The sequence below is a fragment of the Wyeomyia smithii genome, chromosome 2, assembly GCF_029784165.1.
Source record: "Wyeomyia smithii strain HCP4-BCI-WySm-NY-G18 chromosome 2, ASM2978416v1, whole genome shotgun sequence".
NCBI classification, from domain to species: Eukaryota; Metazoa; Arthropoda; class Insecta; order Diptera; family Culicidae; genus Wyeomyia; species Wyeomyia smithii.
In genome coordinates this window covers 69,370,062-69,384,980 of record NC_073695.1, presented here as the reverse complement: position 1 = coordinate 69,384,980, position 14,919 = coordinate 69,370,062, and the positions used below count along the sequence as shown (strand labels likewise).

Sequence of the window (14,919 nt, the reverse complement as noted above, 5' to 3'; positions counted from 1 at the left end):
GCGCATAGCCTATCGAAGCAGGCCCTTTTGCTCGCCTTTATCGCACTTTTAAGCGCCGATCTTGCAGATCCGAATACTACACGGCGCTCTACCCTCTGTGCATCGGTACGTGCACGTTGCAACATCCGTCTTGCACGGAGGCACGCGCTACGGAGGTCCGCTATCGCGTCGGTCCACCAGTATACCGGTGACTTACCATTCCTAGGTTGGCGGGTCCTAGGCATGGTGGCGTCGCACGCCATATATATATATATATATATATATATATATATATATATATATATATATATATATATATATATATATATATATATATATATATATATATATATATATATATAATATATATATATATATATATTTATATATATTATATATATATATATATATATATATAATATATATATATATATATATATATATATATATATATATATATATATGTATATATATATATATATATATATATATATATATATATATATATATATATATATATATATATATATATATATATATATATATATATATATATATATATATATATATATATATATATATATATATATATATATATATATATATATATATATATATGTATATATTTAAATATATGCCGTGGGCTTGCATTTTTACGTAAGCGCCAAATTTTCAAATTTAACTTTTTTACATATTACTATAATATAGAAAATCAACTTCATGATGCTTGTTGCCGTTTCCAAAAATTTTGATAAATAACTGAGAAATATCATAATAAGAAAATAAATATACTAAAAAATAACTGAGAAATATCATAATAATAAGAACTGAGAAATAAGAAGTGACGTTAGCGCCACTTTACATAGAAGTGACGTTGAGGTACGAATACAATAGTGTATCATGCTTGTGGAGTGCATAATTTTATTTATATCCTTGCTGCTGACTACCGACCAGTACGCATGGCAAACAAGACTATTCAGGCGTACCAACGTCACTTTTAGTGCAAAACTTTAAAATGGTTTTGCTGTTTTGCAAGAGAAGTGACGTTGGCATTAAAACTCAATGCGTTTACATAAACAAACGTGTTAAAGCAATGGGGTATGTTTTTCATCATATTTACTCAGATTCTATCAGATAAGTTTGCGTAATAAAGCGCTTCTGTTAATTTGTAAACGATTTAGATCTGTAGCGATTTTGTGCTTTTGGCGCTTACGTCAAAATCCTAGCCCACGGCAGTATAAGCTTCTTCCTCGGCAATTTTTATTTTTCGTTTGGATTCGCCCCGAAGCATCATTGCGATTGGTAATACTATTCACGGTGAATATTCATCGGCATTGATCTGAGTCACAAAGGCTTCTGGAACGATGTATTCCCATCCGATCTCTCAATATCGCTTCGGATGACTTGAGTAAATCGTAGCCAATACGAATCAAACACGAAGGTAATCATATTACGTTTTAATAACTATTCATCGCCCACAAGCCACTCATAACAGTTCAGTTCACTATAGGCGTTGTTTCCATTGCTGAGTGAATACACTGTTGCCACGTGTTGTTGTGCTTCGGCAATAATGAATGAACACGAATGCAACGAAGTGATATTCAGCAGCCCTGCAGAGCAGAACATAACAAATAAGCTGCTCATTGTTTTTGGCTGTTTGAAGAACATCATGACGCCCCAACAACAAATCACCAGTTTTAAAACGCGTTTAATTTTAGTTTTAATCTTAGATTTAATTTCAACGCGTAGTCGACAGCGAGGATAAAAAATTTGTCTTTAGTTTTTAAGATACTTTATGAAGTAAAATTCAAGATATAATTGGCTCCGTAAAACATTAACTTATATTGTGCCGTGTCAAATAAACGTTGATTGAAAAAAAAAAATTGTCACCCACTCACCCGCATACGTCGTCAGCGCTCACCCTCTGCACAAGCTGTAATGTGTAATATACATAGCAAAGAGAATTAAAGTACAAGAAGACGGAGATGCCACGAAGCAAAAAAGTAAGCAAAATGTTTTGGGGCTACACCATGCGCTCTATGTAACTTTAGAAAAGCACCAACGAAGAGATATCCGCTCTGTGGTGCTGGTGGTATTCTTCATTCTTCGCGTGCCGAATCATCGACCGAAGCACCCAGCTCAAGTGCGTGATACTTAGCAAGCAAGAGCTCAATTTTTGTTCCACTTCTAGTGCGGTGCGTGCTTTACTAAGTCTGGTTTTCAGGATTGCAAAAAATCGCTCCTTCGTTGCGTGTTTCCACGTTGCATCGGATGTTTTCCGCGGTCGTAAAACATTCAACTTCGGCGTCAGTCGAATCACGAATCATGGTAACAATGAACACCGGTATCACGCATACTTTGTCCGTGTGGATCACGAGAGCAGAGTGGCGAGTACAAATACATGAGGTTAAGTTCAGATGGGCAGTTAGACCGGTTCGGTGTTCGCAAGATTTTGGGGCCCCTTTGAGTGGCGGGACTGGTGCGGACCGCACCCCCCTAGCTACGCTACTGCTCCGAAGGTCTATAGACCTATGTACGTACGAATGTGTTAGTGCCACTCATTGAGAAAAATATTCATAATTCGCTGTTTTGTTTGCAATGCTATGTTTTTAGCAGCTGGACAAATGATCAATTGAACACTTATTATAAGTTCTAAACTCGTTTCTGAATAAATTTTTCATTCGTGAATCGGAAGAAGCTGCTAAACATAATCGATCGAAAATGGTAAAAAGTAATAAAAAGTCGAAGCAATGAGCTGCGATGATTTACAGCTTGGAGAAAACAAAAGCAACTTTACCCTGGTTTACACATTCACTAGTGTGCGTAGGTGAAAAGCAACTTATCGCTATATATATTGTTTATAATCAAATGGTGTACTCAGATTCTTTGGTGCACCAAAAAATGCATTTTTTTATAATAACGGTCCGTGGGAGCACCGTGCTGCTTATATCTGCGTTATGTATTGTATTAATAACCCCTCCATCTCAACTTAATATTGAAACACCAGCGCCCCTGCATATCAAACACTTGAAAATAAATCAAGTATGATTGGGCGATCTTCAGAGAAAGATCGATCTTTAGGATCGATTCAGCCGAGAGGTCCTATGATCGATCTATCTGAAAAATCGGAGCCCCGGGATCGATCTCTATTGAATTGATTTTTGAAGCACTTTTTCTGTCGCTGTGAAATTTACCGAACCAAGCACCATTTTTTTTAAATTAACTTTGGTATTAACACCAGTGTACGTGAGAAAGAATAATCTATTATTCATGAAGAATCCAAGTCACTTAAATAGTCGCCTCTCGTCACTGACGAGATGAGCAAAATGTTATATTAGAGAAAACGAGTGGAACTTGGCTGGTGACAGCTGAGTCAAACAGTCCAAAATCCAGCCGACTCACCATCTGCAATATAAAAATTGGTCAGGCGACTCGTCACTCGCCTCGTTTTCTGTAATAAGCCCCTATAACAAAAAATCCCTAAGTGCGATTCCTCGAAATGATGTTTTTGGAGCTTGGTTCGACTGTTGTATTATGGGCAGGAATGGAATGGACTATATGGAGGCATGATGATGTTATAACCGCACGCAACCATTCAAAAGCCGATAAAATAACATTAGCCGGAAACGATACACGATACCTGACCTGACCAGAAACGGTACACGGTAGCTTGAGATTGAGCTTGAACGACCCAGGACTATGCTATCGCTGTCTAATCTTATATATTTGCTGCGTACCCAACATCTCAACGGTCTGCGGTTCGCCTGACAGATACGAGAGAAGTCCAGCAAAAATTCCATTTAACTTGAAATGGTTGCCGGAAGAACTCTTCACTCTCACATTAGAAAGGGATAGTGTTTCCGGATATCTCAAATGAAATTCTGAGTGGACTGTATCTTGTTCCAAAAACAAAATCTTTTCGTTTCAATACAAACACGTCCATTGTTCTCGTCTTTCGTTTTTATTATGAAAACAGGAAGTGCATTTTTTCTTACGAACGCAAACGAACGCAAACAGTGTGCCAATGACTACACTGTGTTAGAAAACTACACAAAAATAGGAATTTGTAACTTGAATAGTTTTTACTTCTAACATTCTCCCCCTTTGGGCCTTGTCCAACACTATTTTATTTCTTGCTCTTCATTGTCAACAGTTGGAAGCACTGCAATTTTCGTGGTTGGCCTGACATACACACCAGATGTTGTACGCACCGTGACGACACGAACTATTCCATCCTACCCTGGATTCACACTGACGACTCGTCCAAGATGCCAACTCTGAGGAGGAGTATTCTCTTCTTTCAAAAGAACCATCATGCCATTACGAACAGCTGTAGGTGTCTTATTCCACTTATATCGCCGCTGAAGCTCCGTCAAATAGTCATTAGACCAACGCTTCCAGAAGGATTGTTTCCGCTTCTGAATCAATTGATATCTAGAGAGCGAGTTTTCCTTTATATCGTCGTACAGAGGTTCCGCAACAGCATTCAATTCGCGTCCTATAAGGAAATGTCCAGGGCTAAGCGCTCGATAATCGTGAGGATCATCTGACTGTTCGCACAACGGTCGTGAATTTAAAACAGCCTCTATTTGTATCAATAAGGTATTCATTTCTTCATACGATAGAGACGCTTCGTTCAACACTCGGTAAAGGTGATATTTCGCGCTTTTAACGCCTGCCTCCCACAATCCTCCTTGGTGAGGTGCCTTAGGAGGGTTAAAACTCCAAGAAATGCCTCGAGCCTGACAAAAATCGTTTACCCTTTTTTCTAGCACTTGCAATCTAAGGAGCTCTCGAAGTTGTATGAGTTGCCGGTTGGCACCAATGAATTTTTCCGTTATCGGAAAATAGTTCAGCTACATGGCCGCGCCTACCCACAAATCTTTGCAAAGCTGCAAGAAATCTATCAGTCGTCATTGATGTCACGAGCTCGATATGTGTTGCCTTTGTGCATATACATATAAATAATGCGATGTAAGCCTTTATAGGTGCCTTCATTCGTCCCTGCTTCAGCAACACTGGTCCAGCGTAGTCTACGCCAGTTCTTAGAAATGGTTGAGCTGCTGTGACCCTCGTTGTAGGGAGATCACTCATGAATTGTCTGGTTTCTGACGGCTTCATTTTAAAACATGTTAAGCACTTTCTTATTACCCTGCGGATCGCTTGTTTTCCCTTCAATGGCCAAACGGTACGCCGCATAACTGCCAACAAACCATTCTGCCCTAAATGCAGTTGTTCACGATGGAGTGTGTCTATAAGCAGCTCAGTCAAGTGGTGTTTTTCTGGGATTATCGCAGGATGTTTTTGGTCATACGGTAAATCCGAATGGCGCAATCGTCCACCAACTCTCAATAATCGATCTTCGCCATAAAATGGATTTAAGTTCAATAATTTACCGGTAACAGTTTTTCCCCTTTCAATGCATTTAATTTCATTCCCAAACTCTACACTCTGAACCACTCTAATAAGTACCTGAAAGGCACTCGGAAGTAATCTCTATTCAATTTACCGCTACGTCGCTTTTCCACGGGCGATCTACAATTCACTATGAATCGGTTCATGTAGCCAACAACTATTTCCAACCACCGGAAGTTACTAGTACTCAAAATCAATGTTAGTAAACGGTTATCTGCAGCTTGTTTGATTTCTCTACTGTTCAATGTGTGGCTACCAATTTCAGTACATAAGAAAACCATTATATCAGTCTCTTCAGATTGTAAAAACTTAGGGCCTCTCCACCACAGCTCATTATCCGCTAGCTGCGTGGGATACACACCACGAGATATGAGATCGGAGGGATTCAATTTAGTTGGAATGTATTTCCACTCGCAGCGATCAGTAATCTGGCGTATTTGTGAGATTCGATTTCTCACGAAAACCGGCACATCAGGTTTCATATTCTCAATCCAGGAAAGTACGATTTGTGAATCTGACCACAACACAACACGATCCACCTCAACCTCCAATGCTGCAAGTACAACAGCGACTTGCTCAGCCAACAATTTGGCAGCGCACAGCTCCAAACGTGGCATTGTCATTTCTCCTGGATTTAACTCGTTTCCAGGTTGTCTCTTTGTCTCTTTTATTGGTGTTACCCGAGATTTTCCACACAGCAAATGGAGTTCAGCCGAACCGTCTGGCCTCACGTTCCTCAAATATATACAACAGCCGTAGGCTTTCATCGATGCATCGGAGAAACCGTGTATTTCGTATCGAAATGCAGAATGTACCTTCACTAGTCTCGGAATTCTCATCTTTGCAATCTCTGGTAAATCATCTCTCAAACGTTTCCACATAATCAGTTGATCATCAGTTAATTTTTCGTCCCAAGCTAAACCTTCACGCCAAAGGTCTTGCATTATAATTTTAGCGATAACTATTATAGCACCAAGAAGTTCCAAAGGATCAAAGAGTTTTGCTATCTCCGACATCACCTGTCTTTTCGTCACATTATCGTAGTTACTCTCTACAGAATTCACTCGAAAAGCAAAGCAATCCTCTACCGGATCCCATAGAAGGCCAAGTGTATTGATGGTTTCATTTACTTCGTTGTTTTTGAAGTCTAACTGTTTCTCTTGACGCTCCATAGGAATATCGTTCAACAGTTCAGCATTATTTGCACGCCATTTATGCAATTCAAAACGAGGGAAGCAACTGCACTAAATCCACCTGCAACTGTTTTGCTTCATTAAAACTTTCAGCCCCTGAAAGCACGTCGTCGATGTACACACTCTTCTTTACGACTTTACTTGCAGCAGGAAAACTGTCATTCTCGTCTTCAGCCAGCTCGTTTAGAGCGCGTGTTGCGAGAAACGGGGCAACAGCAGTCCCGTATGTCACAGTTGTCAGTTAATTTCCTTCAATTTTTTAGTTTTATCGTCACGCCACAAAATTCTTTGAAAGGAAGTGTCCCTTTCATCCACCAATATCATTCGATACATTTTTTGCACATCTGCCGTAAATGCATAACGATAAAAACGGAACCGCAGAACTATGTCGAATAAACTATCTTGCACCGAGGGTCCAATCATCAGTAAATCGTTAAGTGACTTCCCCGATGAGCTTTTCGCTGACGCGTCGAACACAACTCTCAACTTTGTACTTGAGCTGCCGGGTCTAAGAACACAGTGATGTGGCATATAATAAACCAGTTCGCTGTTGGTTTCAGTTTCTGGGAGAATCTTACAATGACCTAGCTCAATGTATTCTGTAACAAATTGCGAGTAAAGATTTTTCAATTTCGTGTCTTTCTCCAATCTTCTTTCAAGCTGGTATAAACGTTTTTCAGCGTGCCGTCGTAAATCTCCTAATATTCCAGCGTCCGTACGGAATGGCAACCGTACTACGTATTGTCCCTTATCATTGCGCGTAAAAGTTTCCACAAAATGTCGTTCTAGATCATCTTCTATTATTTCATTGAATTGATTGTCAACTGCCCAAAACTTTTTTAGGATGCTGACTAAATCTTTATCTGCTTCACGGAGAGTCGTCGCATGGTACGATCGTACCGCTGTCACAGATGACGACACGAAAGGTCCCGATACGAGCCACCCTAGTTGGCTTTCTTGCAAAACCGGAAGATTATCTGTCATTTCTATTTTACCTGAAAGTAGAAGACTGAAGAATGCTTCAGCACCGACAAGCATGTCGACGCACGACGGCTCATAAAACTTTGGGTCTGCCAAATGCAGGCTTGTTGGTATTGGCCAGTCTTGCACATCCAATCTCGTCGCAGGCAACGCTGCAGTCACACGTGGTACAACTAAATATTCCAAGCAAAATTCTCGATCAGAAATGTTTGATTTTATTTTGCAACGTACGCTGAACTTCGCTGCCGTCGTCATTCCGTTCACACCAGTCACAGGGATATTTACGTAGTTTTTCTTCAGCCGCAACATGTCAACCAATTGCTTCGATACAAAATTTGTCATAGCCCCTGAATCGAGAAGTATACGACATCTGTGTTGTTTGCCGTTCACATCGAAAACATTTACCAAAGCAGTAGCCAACAGTACCTGCTTCATTGGTTTGACAGCATCGCCAGGAATCACACAATTCATAACGGTTGCTTCATTTTTAGGTTTTTCACTAGCATTTCCTACCGTAGCCTCTACTTGAGATTTTTCCTCCTTCTGAGACGATTGGTCTTCAGGGTGCAGCATCAAATGGTGACGTCTAGAACATTTCGAACACTTCGTACTATTTTTGCAATTCGTCGTTCTATGTCCTTTTTTCAGACACGCGAAGCATAGTCCAATTTGCTTAGCTTTTTCGTATCGCTCCTCTACATTTAATTTCTTAAAAGTATCACATTTATCAATCAAATGATTCTCACTGCATACGTAACAGCCATCGGTCTTCTGAATTGTAACGGTATGAGCCTTTGCCGCCGCTGGTTGAATAGGTCGTCCAAGCAAATTAGCTCCCTTACCTTTCTGCACAGTTTTGTAATTTTCACAGCGTTCCAAAACATGTTGCTGATTTCGCAAGACCGCGATCATTTCTTTGAATACTGGTAACTGTCCGCGCTTTATATTCGACTCCCAGATTCTTCTTGTATCTGGGTCCAATTTCGTCGAAATAAGTGTGGTTATCAGACTTCCCGTGCACGCGCTTTTTTTTTCAAACGACGAGAGAAATCTTTCTCTCGCTCGTAGAATTTCCATGCATGTGCGACGAGACGAGACACGTCACATGCAATTTGCAGGTTGCTCTTTCACTTCTCTTTCGGTTCGGATTGCGATGCGCAAGGCGATGTTTCATCGCACTACGAACTGAGCGAGACGCCCGTACTGTACATACTTGATACAGCTCGTGCGCTACAGCTCGTGAGACTTTCTCGTGTGCACAGACTTCCTGTACACGCGTTGAAACGACGAGAGGTTTCTTTTCTTTTTTTTCTTCGGTAAGAGACTGCGGCGCACCACACGTTGTCTTATCGCTTTACGAACTGAGCGAGACGCCCGTACTGTACCTTAGTGAAACTGTATATTAGAGAAATGATAAAGCACTCACCGTTGAGGAAACTGTCAACATCAAAGCGGGCGAGCTGTATAGTTTTGCATTGCCGTTATCCGTTTTGATGTTGACAGTTGCCTTAACGGTGAGTGTCTTGTCATTTCTCTAATGTATAGGTTCGCTACTCTGATGTATAGGCTGCCTACCGTACCTACATACGATATATGCCGTCAGACCCTTCTGAAGGTGTATTAATCGGAAGAATTCACAAAACTATATTACTACGATCAGATTATCACGAACCTTCAGAACCTGATTTGCAATATCTATACACTAAGGTCGCTTTTACGCGGTTTTTTTACGTGGATTCCGGAATTTACGCGGTATTTTTTTTTCTTGCGGATTTCGGTTCCTCTTCACTCGGATTGCAGAATTTACGCGGTTTTTTTTACGCGGATTCCGGAATTTACGGCTTTTAACGCGGCATGTATCCCCCGCATAAAAAGCGACTTTAGTGTACTCAATTCTAAAATTCTATCCAACATCAATATGTACTAGAAAATATAAACAATTTCAATGGTTTTACTATTTTTAACTCCCGAAAAACTTATGTTGTAATTTCAAACCATATTTTTTATCCTTAGAACTACAAAACAGAGTTCTATCATAAGATAGTCAATGACATCTAAACCGACGAGAGGAACACTTCTGTTAACCAACGTAACACTCTGCAGCCGGTGCATTTTCGTACCGTTAGCATAATAAGTATAGTAACAAAACGTTCTTAATTCATGTTAACAAAAGTCGGATGAATTAATCATAGAATTTTGAATTGATAAATAAATGAACTAGGTTATATCATTGATAATTCTAACGGTGTTTTGATGCATGCTGCTATAACACGGTAAATGAAAAAAACATAAAATCCCCTGCCTGTTTCCTTCTGCGCAAAATCAAATTCCTTCTCGCAAAGCAACATGCGAGGCAAGCTCGCGAGACGAGCTCACGAGAATTTGCACGCAAGCTGTCTCAAGTACGCGACGCCCATGCACCGCACTCGTTAAGTTGAGAGACGAGATATCTTCGTGTACGTCGCAATAAAAATTCCCATGCGACGAGACGTGGCTCGTACGAATGGTAAGTTTTCTCGCTCGCACGCTGCACACAGCACGAAGCGACTGAATGACAAACGAGACTTGTAGCGCAAAGCACACTGTCTCTTCTTTGTGCGAGCGAGATTTCAGGAAGTCTGGTGGTTATGATAGCTTGAGAAAGTTTGTCCATTTCAAGTCATGAAACTCTAATGAACTTACACACTTTTCCACTTCATCTGTAAGCATTTTCAACTGCTGGAATGATTCGTTTGTCATCATCTTTAAATTCAACAACTTCAAAATTGTATCGCTGATTAAGGCTGGCAGATTTTCATACTGCTGCGTGAGGCTCGTCCAAGCGCCTTCGTAATCATTATCACGGATTATTTGCTGATCGATAGAACCTTGAGCCCTGCCTACCAAAGCTTTGTCCAAAAAATGCAATTTGGTAGCAGCAGAGTCACCTGTACACTTATCTGCTATATCTCGAAACATCTGTTTAAACTTGAACCAATTATCGTAGCGGCCGTCAAAAACAGGTAACGCAGCTTGATGCAGCACTATCGTCGGGGTTGCTCTAACTGGTGGGCCACTGCCGCTGGTACCAGGTTGCGGTTGATTACTATCAGCATCCGCACTCTTTATTACTTTCTGCGACTTTCCGTGTTCGTCGATCATTTCACTAATCGCAATTCTAGTGAACTCGTAAAGCTCTTCAAATTCCACAAACTTCGGTTCAAACTCATGCTTTCGCGTAGGATCAGCTATATAAATTCTGTTTTAAAATCGTTATATTCTTGATAAGCTGCGTCAACTGTTTTCATATACAACTGTAATGCGTGTATACTAAACCGCTTATAATCTAGATGCGCAGCTTCAATGGCGTTCCGAATACGATTCACCTTTCCTTTTGCCGATTCGCAGCAACCACTAAAAGCATCAATGTTAGCAGGCGTAGCCATCTTTGTTTTCGTGGCCTCTTGCTCAGCTTTCTGCTCACTAACCGATGTTTTTGGCACTCTTGGTGAGGAAGAGTCTCCGGTACCATCTAAATTAAGCTTCTTTTTCTGTCCAGAGCGGTGAACCATTTTCAAGCGATTTTCAATCTAAACATCACAAAAGGAATCTTTGAAACTATCTTTTCCGCTTTCTAGGTCGCTACCAGTAAGCACGTTTTTCACTCTTCAAGGTGAATCAGGATTTAGATTTCAAAGAAACCACTCTTTCAATCGTTCGAAATAAAGTCACTTGCTTTTCAAATTGTTTCTAACTAAATCACTTATCCGGCTCGAAGGACCAATGTTTCCGGATATCTCAAATGAAATTCTGAGTGGACTGTATCTTGTTCCAAAAACAAAATCTTTTCGGTTTCAATACAAACACGTCCATTGTTCTCGTCTCTCGTTTTTATAATGAAAACAGGAAGTGCATTTTTTCTTACGAACGCAAACAGTGTGCCCATGACTACACTGTGTTAAAAAAATACACAAAAATAGGAATTTGTAACTTGAATAGTTTTTACTTCTAACAGATAGCATGATGTCATCCCCTTGGAACGACCGCACATGACCAGAAACGGTACACGATACCTGACAATTACTCAAATTCGCAACTAGTAAAAGTTCTGCACGCTGAAAAATAAATAAAATTTTCATTAGATTGAAAAAATCGGATCGAAAAAAAGCGATCTTTTCGATTTTTCCAGAGCCGAAAAATCGATCAAAAAAATGAAGAATCGGGGTTGAAATGATCGATCTTCCGTAGATCGATTCAAGATCGACCAATCCTAAAATCAAGGACTAATCAGACTAATCAGAACAACAAAAGTCAACAGGAGATACCACTATCATTCGCGTTAAGACAAACGTTCTAATCCAGATTATAAAGTTATTTTATGTTATAAAAATGGTTCGTGCTTGGTTCATGGATGATGATCCCTCCGATCAGCGTTCAGAGCATCAACTCAATCCACCGGAATTTTTAGAACTGGCAGAGTTGTTCAACAATACTGGGGTTGAGTATTTCAAGGTCAGTGTAATTCAATTTGTTAAAAAATAGTTTTTTTTAATGAGAGGCAGGGTTATAATGATTGATGTTTTATATACACACTGAAATTACTACGCTAGTATTTATTTTTATGATTGTGAATGTTGTTTATTTTATAGTTTTACACGCCCCCGAATCTTTACTCCAATCTACGCATATTAACATAAACATAATGAAAGAAATATTTTTTTATTTTTTCAACAGCTCAATGGGGCCACTTATGAGAGCGATGGATTATTAGATAAAATCCGTAGAGAGAGGGGCTACAGTTATGAGGACGAAATAGTTTGCTCTAAGGAGTGTCTGCCGGATTATGAGAACAAACTCAAAAATTTTTTCACTGAGCATCTACATACAGATGAAGAGATCCGTTTTGTTATCGATGGTTCTGGGTATTTCGACGTACGCAAGTACAGTTAGATTTGACTAAATTCTTCAATTGTTGAACTAATAAATTATTTCCATTTCAGCGGTAAAGATGACCGTTGGATTCGAATTGAGGTCATTGCGGGCGACATGATAATCATTCCGAGCGGCATTTACCACAGATTTACATTGGATACTAAAGTTTTAATTTTTCACGCTTTTCAGACTTTTTGATTGTGATATTTGATTATTTGTGTTCTAGAATTTCATACGGGCCAAGCGCTATTTTGTTGGAGAACCAGTTTGGTTGCCCTACAATAGGCCAGCAGACGAAATGCAGTGTCGCAAAGAATATCTGAGAAAATTGGAAACTGGTTTTGCTGCTTAGTATGACGGTTCGAAAGCAGGATGTCACATGTGCTGCAATATATAACAGATCCGTAAAGATCCGTTTATATCATTCTATTGTACAAATGGTCAATATTCTAAAATACAGGTGTTATAGAAAGAAGTAAATAAGTACATGGTGTTACGGAAAAGTAAAATATGTGTTCGAATATGCATTCACATTAGGGTGGGGAAAAGTGATTGGTTTTCCAGAACCAGATTTTTTCGGTTCCATGTGGGGCCTCAAACCGGAGGTCGATTGGTTTTGTCTCTGCTTGGCGCATTGCATTTCATTCATTTCATTTTCCTTTCGGGAGAGCTAAGCAATGCATTATCAATGTACTACTCTACGTAAAAGTATAGTATTTTAAATGCCTTACAACTTTGCCGCAGACACTTAAGAGCTAGGATGTCATTAAAAAAATGCTATAGCCGTTCAAAGTTGAGTACATCAACAGTTGAGTTTTCTGCCAACACTACCAATGTCCGGTACATCAGCACACTAAAAATAATTTTCCCTTAACAGTTACATGAATTTTCCCATACTTCCCCATTACTCATCATTTCTCGTGATTTATGTGATGTATATGGTTTCCACGAATACATCTCATGAGAACTACGTTTTTATCGTGTTATTTCAATGTAAACTGACAGTTGAGAAAAGAAGAAGAATAAAACTTACGTGAATTTCCTATGTGAAAAATCAAAAATTCAATATGGCCGATAAGTTGATTTCCGATTTGGAACTTCCAAAGGATTTATTGAATATTTTGATGAACGGTAACGTATATTGAAAATGAAGGCGGAATTTTTAATTCATTTTTATTCTCAGATTGCGATCTCGTACTTTCCGAAGTGATAAAACTTAATTTCGAGCAATTTCAAAGTTGTTTTGAGTCGACTGGAATCGATTGGTGTTGTAGGAATATTTTTGATAAAATAGATGCCTGGAGACAGCGAAATGTAAGGTTTTATCAACAATTTTCAAACTTCAAGGAATTCCCTGGGCTTGGTGGTTGAACTCCAATCTTGGGTTCTTATACATCGAACAAAAAAGGGAGAAGAGGCAAATAAGGCTCAGGAACACACTTAGATAATATAACCGAGTACGGTAAAATGAATTACCGAGATTTCAACAGCTGAGTTCTCGGTAATACATCAAAATACCGAGATTCTGTAAAAGCAACAATTGACAACTTGTCAAACTTTAACGAAATTCTCGGTAATATTTCACCGGGACTCGGAAAATTTAACTGTCGAATTATTACGAAAATTTCACTGAAGTACGCATTTTGCGATTTTTCAGATAAATCCAGGAAATGATAAAAACGATTAATTATCCGTATAATTTTATTAAGTATTTTGTCAAATGATTCGACTTATTACAGCATTGCTTCCTGGAAACAAAACAACATCTATCACTGCAACTTCCATCCTGCGAAGCGAGTCGTTAAGCTACAAAATTGAGTGAGGAGAGATTTAATTGTTTTCTTTTAGTATTATATTTGCAATAAACACAAACAAGATCTGAGAAATAATGTTGTATACTTACTCAACATTTTAGGTTAATCTGAATATTACAGATTTCTTCGGAATTCGCGTTGACGGTGTTGCTGATATTTGTTTGGTTTTTGCATGCGAAAAAGAAGGAAGGAAATATTTTTGCTTTTGTCATCACGCACATTTTGACAATTACATATGAGTGTTCCCGTAGGTGCGAACAGCCTTCAAAATCTCTTTCAACGCGAATAACCCGAATGATGATTACCCGCGAAACCTGTTCCTTTTACATCTAAACCGTAACACGAAGAAAACTGATAGTGAAGCTTTCTTTATTTTGACAGTTCTATTTTTCGGAATCTCGGTAAGAGCTTTTTTGGTTCAACGAGATCACGGTTAAATGATGTCAAGCTTCCGAGATTCGGTATTTTAGTTTACTGAACCCGGAAATTTGCTGTTTCACGGATTTTTTCGGCAAACAAATTTACGGTATTCCGGTAAACACATTCGGTTTCCGATTTCTCAGTAATTTTGTTACGGAACAACGGTAAACGAAAATGTTTTCGAGTAGTTCGGTATTTTACTTTAC

General features: G+C 39.2%; 3 protein-coding genes across 3 annotated transcripts; 1 reads left to right on the top strand and 2 right to left on the bottom strand.

The window, feature by feature from the left end:
• Window positions 1-4,214: 4,214 nt before the first annotated feature.
• LOC129719665 (uncharacterized) lies at window positions 4,215-6,566 on the bottom strand. The gene is made up of 2 exons (XM_055671057.1): window positions 5,853-6,566; window positions 4,215-4,529 (listed from the first exon to the last, which is right to left on the bottom strand). Exons 1-2 carry the CDS (start codon window positions 6,564-6,566, stop codon window positions 4,215-4,217), a joined length of 1,029 nt encoding a protein of 342 aa, XP_055527032.1.
• A 258-nt stretch (window positions 6,567-6,824) lies between these two features.
• LOC129719664 (uncharacterized) lies at window positions 6,825-11,119 on the bottom strand. The gene is made up of 3 exons (XM_055671056.1): window positions 10,884-11,119; window positions 10,251-10,806; window positions 6,825-8,414 (listed from the first exon to the last, which is right to left on the bottom strand). The coding sequence occupies exons 1-3, from the start codon at window positions 11,117-11,119 to the stop codon at window positions 6,825-6,827; spliced, it is 2,382 nt and encodes a 793-aa protein (XP_055527031.1).
• Window positions 11,120-11,805: 686 nt separating this feature from the next.
• Window positions 11,806-12,965, top strand: LOC129722328 (acireductone dioxygenase). The gene is made up of 4 exons (XM_055675693.1): window positions 11,806-12,059; window positions 12,282-12,487; window positions 12,548-12,644; window positions 12,706-12,965. Exons 1-4 carry the CDS (start codon window positions 11,937-11,939, stop codon window positions 12,829-12,831), a joined length of 552 nt encoding a protein of 183 aa, XP_055531668.1. The 5' UTR covers window positions 11,806-11,936; the 3' UTR covers window positions 12,832-12,965.
• The last annotated feature ends 1,954 nt before the right edge of the window (window positions 12,966-14,919 follow it).

What these genes read in the sequence shown, in the direction of transcription:
- LOC129719665 (XM_055671057.1), bottom strand. Translation starts at nt 6,566, where the DNA reads ATGGAGCGTCAAGAGAAACAGTTAGACTTCAAAAACAACGAAGTAAAT. An exon ending in AACCTGATGTGCCGGTTTTC is followed by an intron (nt 4,530 to 5,852) that starts GTGAGAAATCGA and finishes TTGTGCGAACAG; the next exon opens with TCAGATGATCCTCACGATTA.
- LOC129719664 (XM_055671056.1), bottom strand. Translation starts at nt 11,119, where the DNA reads ATGGTTCACCGCTCTGGACAGAAAAAGAAGCTTAATTTAGATGGTACC. An exon ending in GCGCATCTAGATTATAAGCG is followed by an intron (nt 10,807 to 10,883) that starts GTTTAGTATACA and finishes ATTTTAAAACAG; the next exon opens with AATTTATATAGCTGATCCTA. An exon ending in CAGATGAAGTGGAAAAGTGT is followed by an intron (nt 8,415 to 10,250) that starts GTAAGTTCATTA and finishes AAAACTGTGCAG; the next exon opens with AAAGGTAAGGGAGCTAATTT.
- LOC129722328 (XM_055675693.1), top strand. Translation starts at nt 11,937, where the DNA reads ATGGTTCGTGCTTGGTTCATGGATGATGATCCCTCCGATCAGCGTTCA. An exon ending in CTGGGGTTGAGTATTTCAAG is followed by an intron (nt 12,060 to 12,281) that starts GTCAGTGTAATT and finishes TTTTTTCAACAG; the next exon opens with CTCAATGGGGCCACTTATGA. An exon ending in GATTTACATTGGATACTAAA is followed by an intron (nt 12,645 to 12,705) that starts GTTTTAATTTTT and finishes TTTGTGTTCTAG; the next exon opens with AATTTCATACGGGCCAAGCG.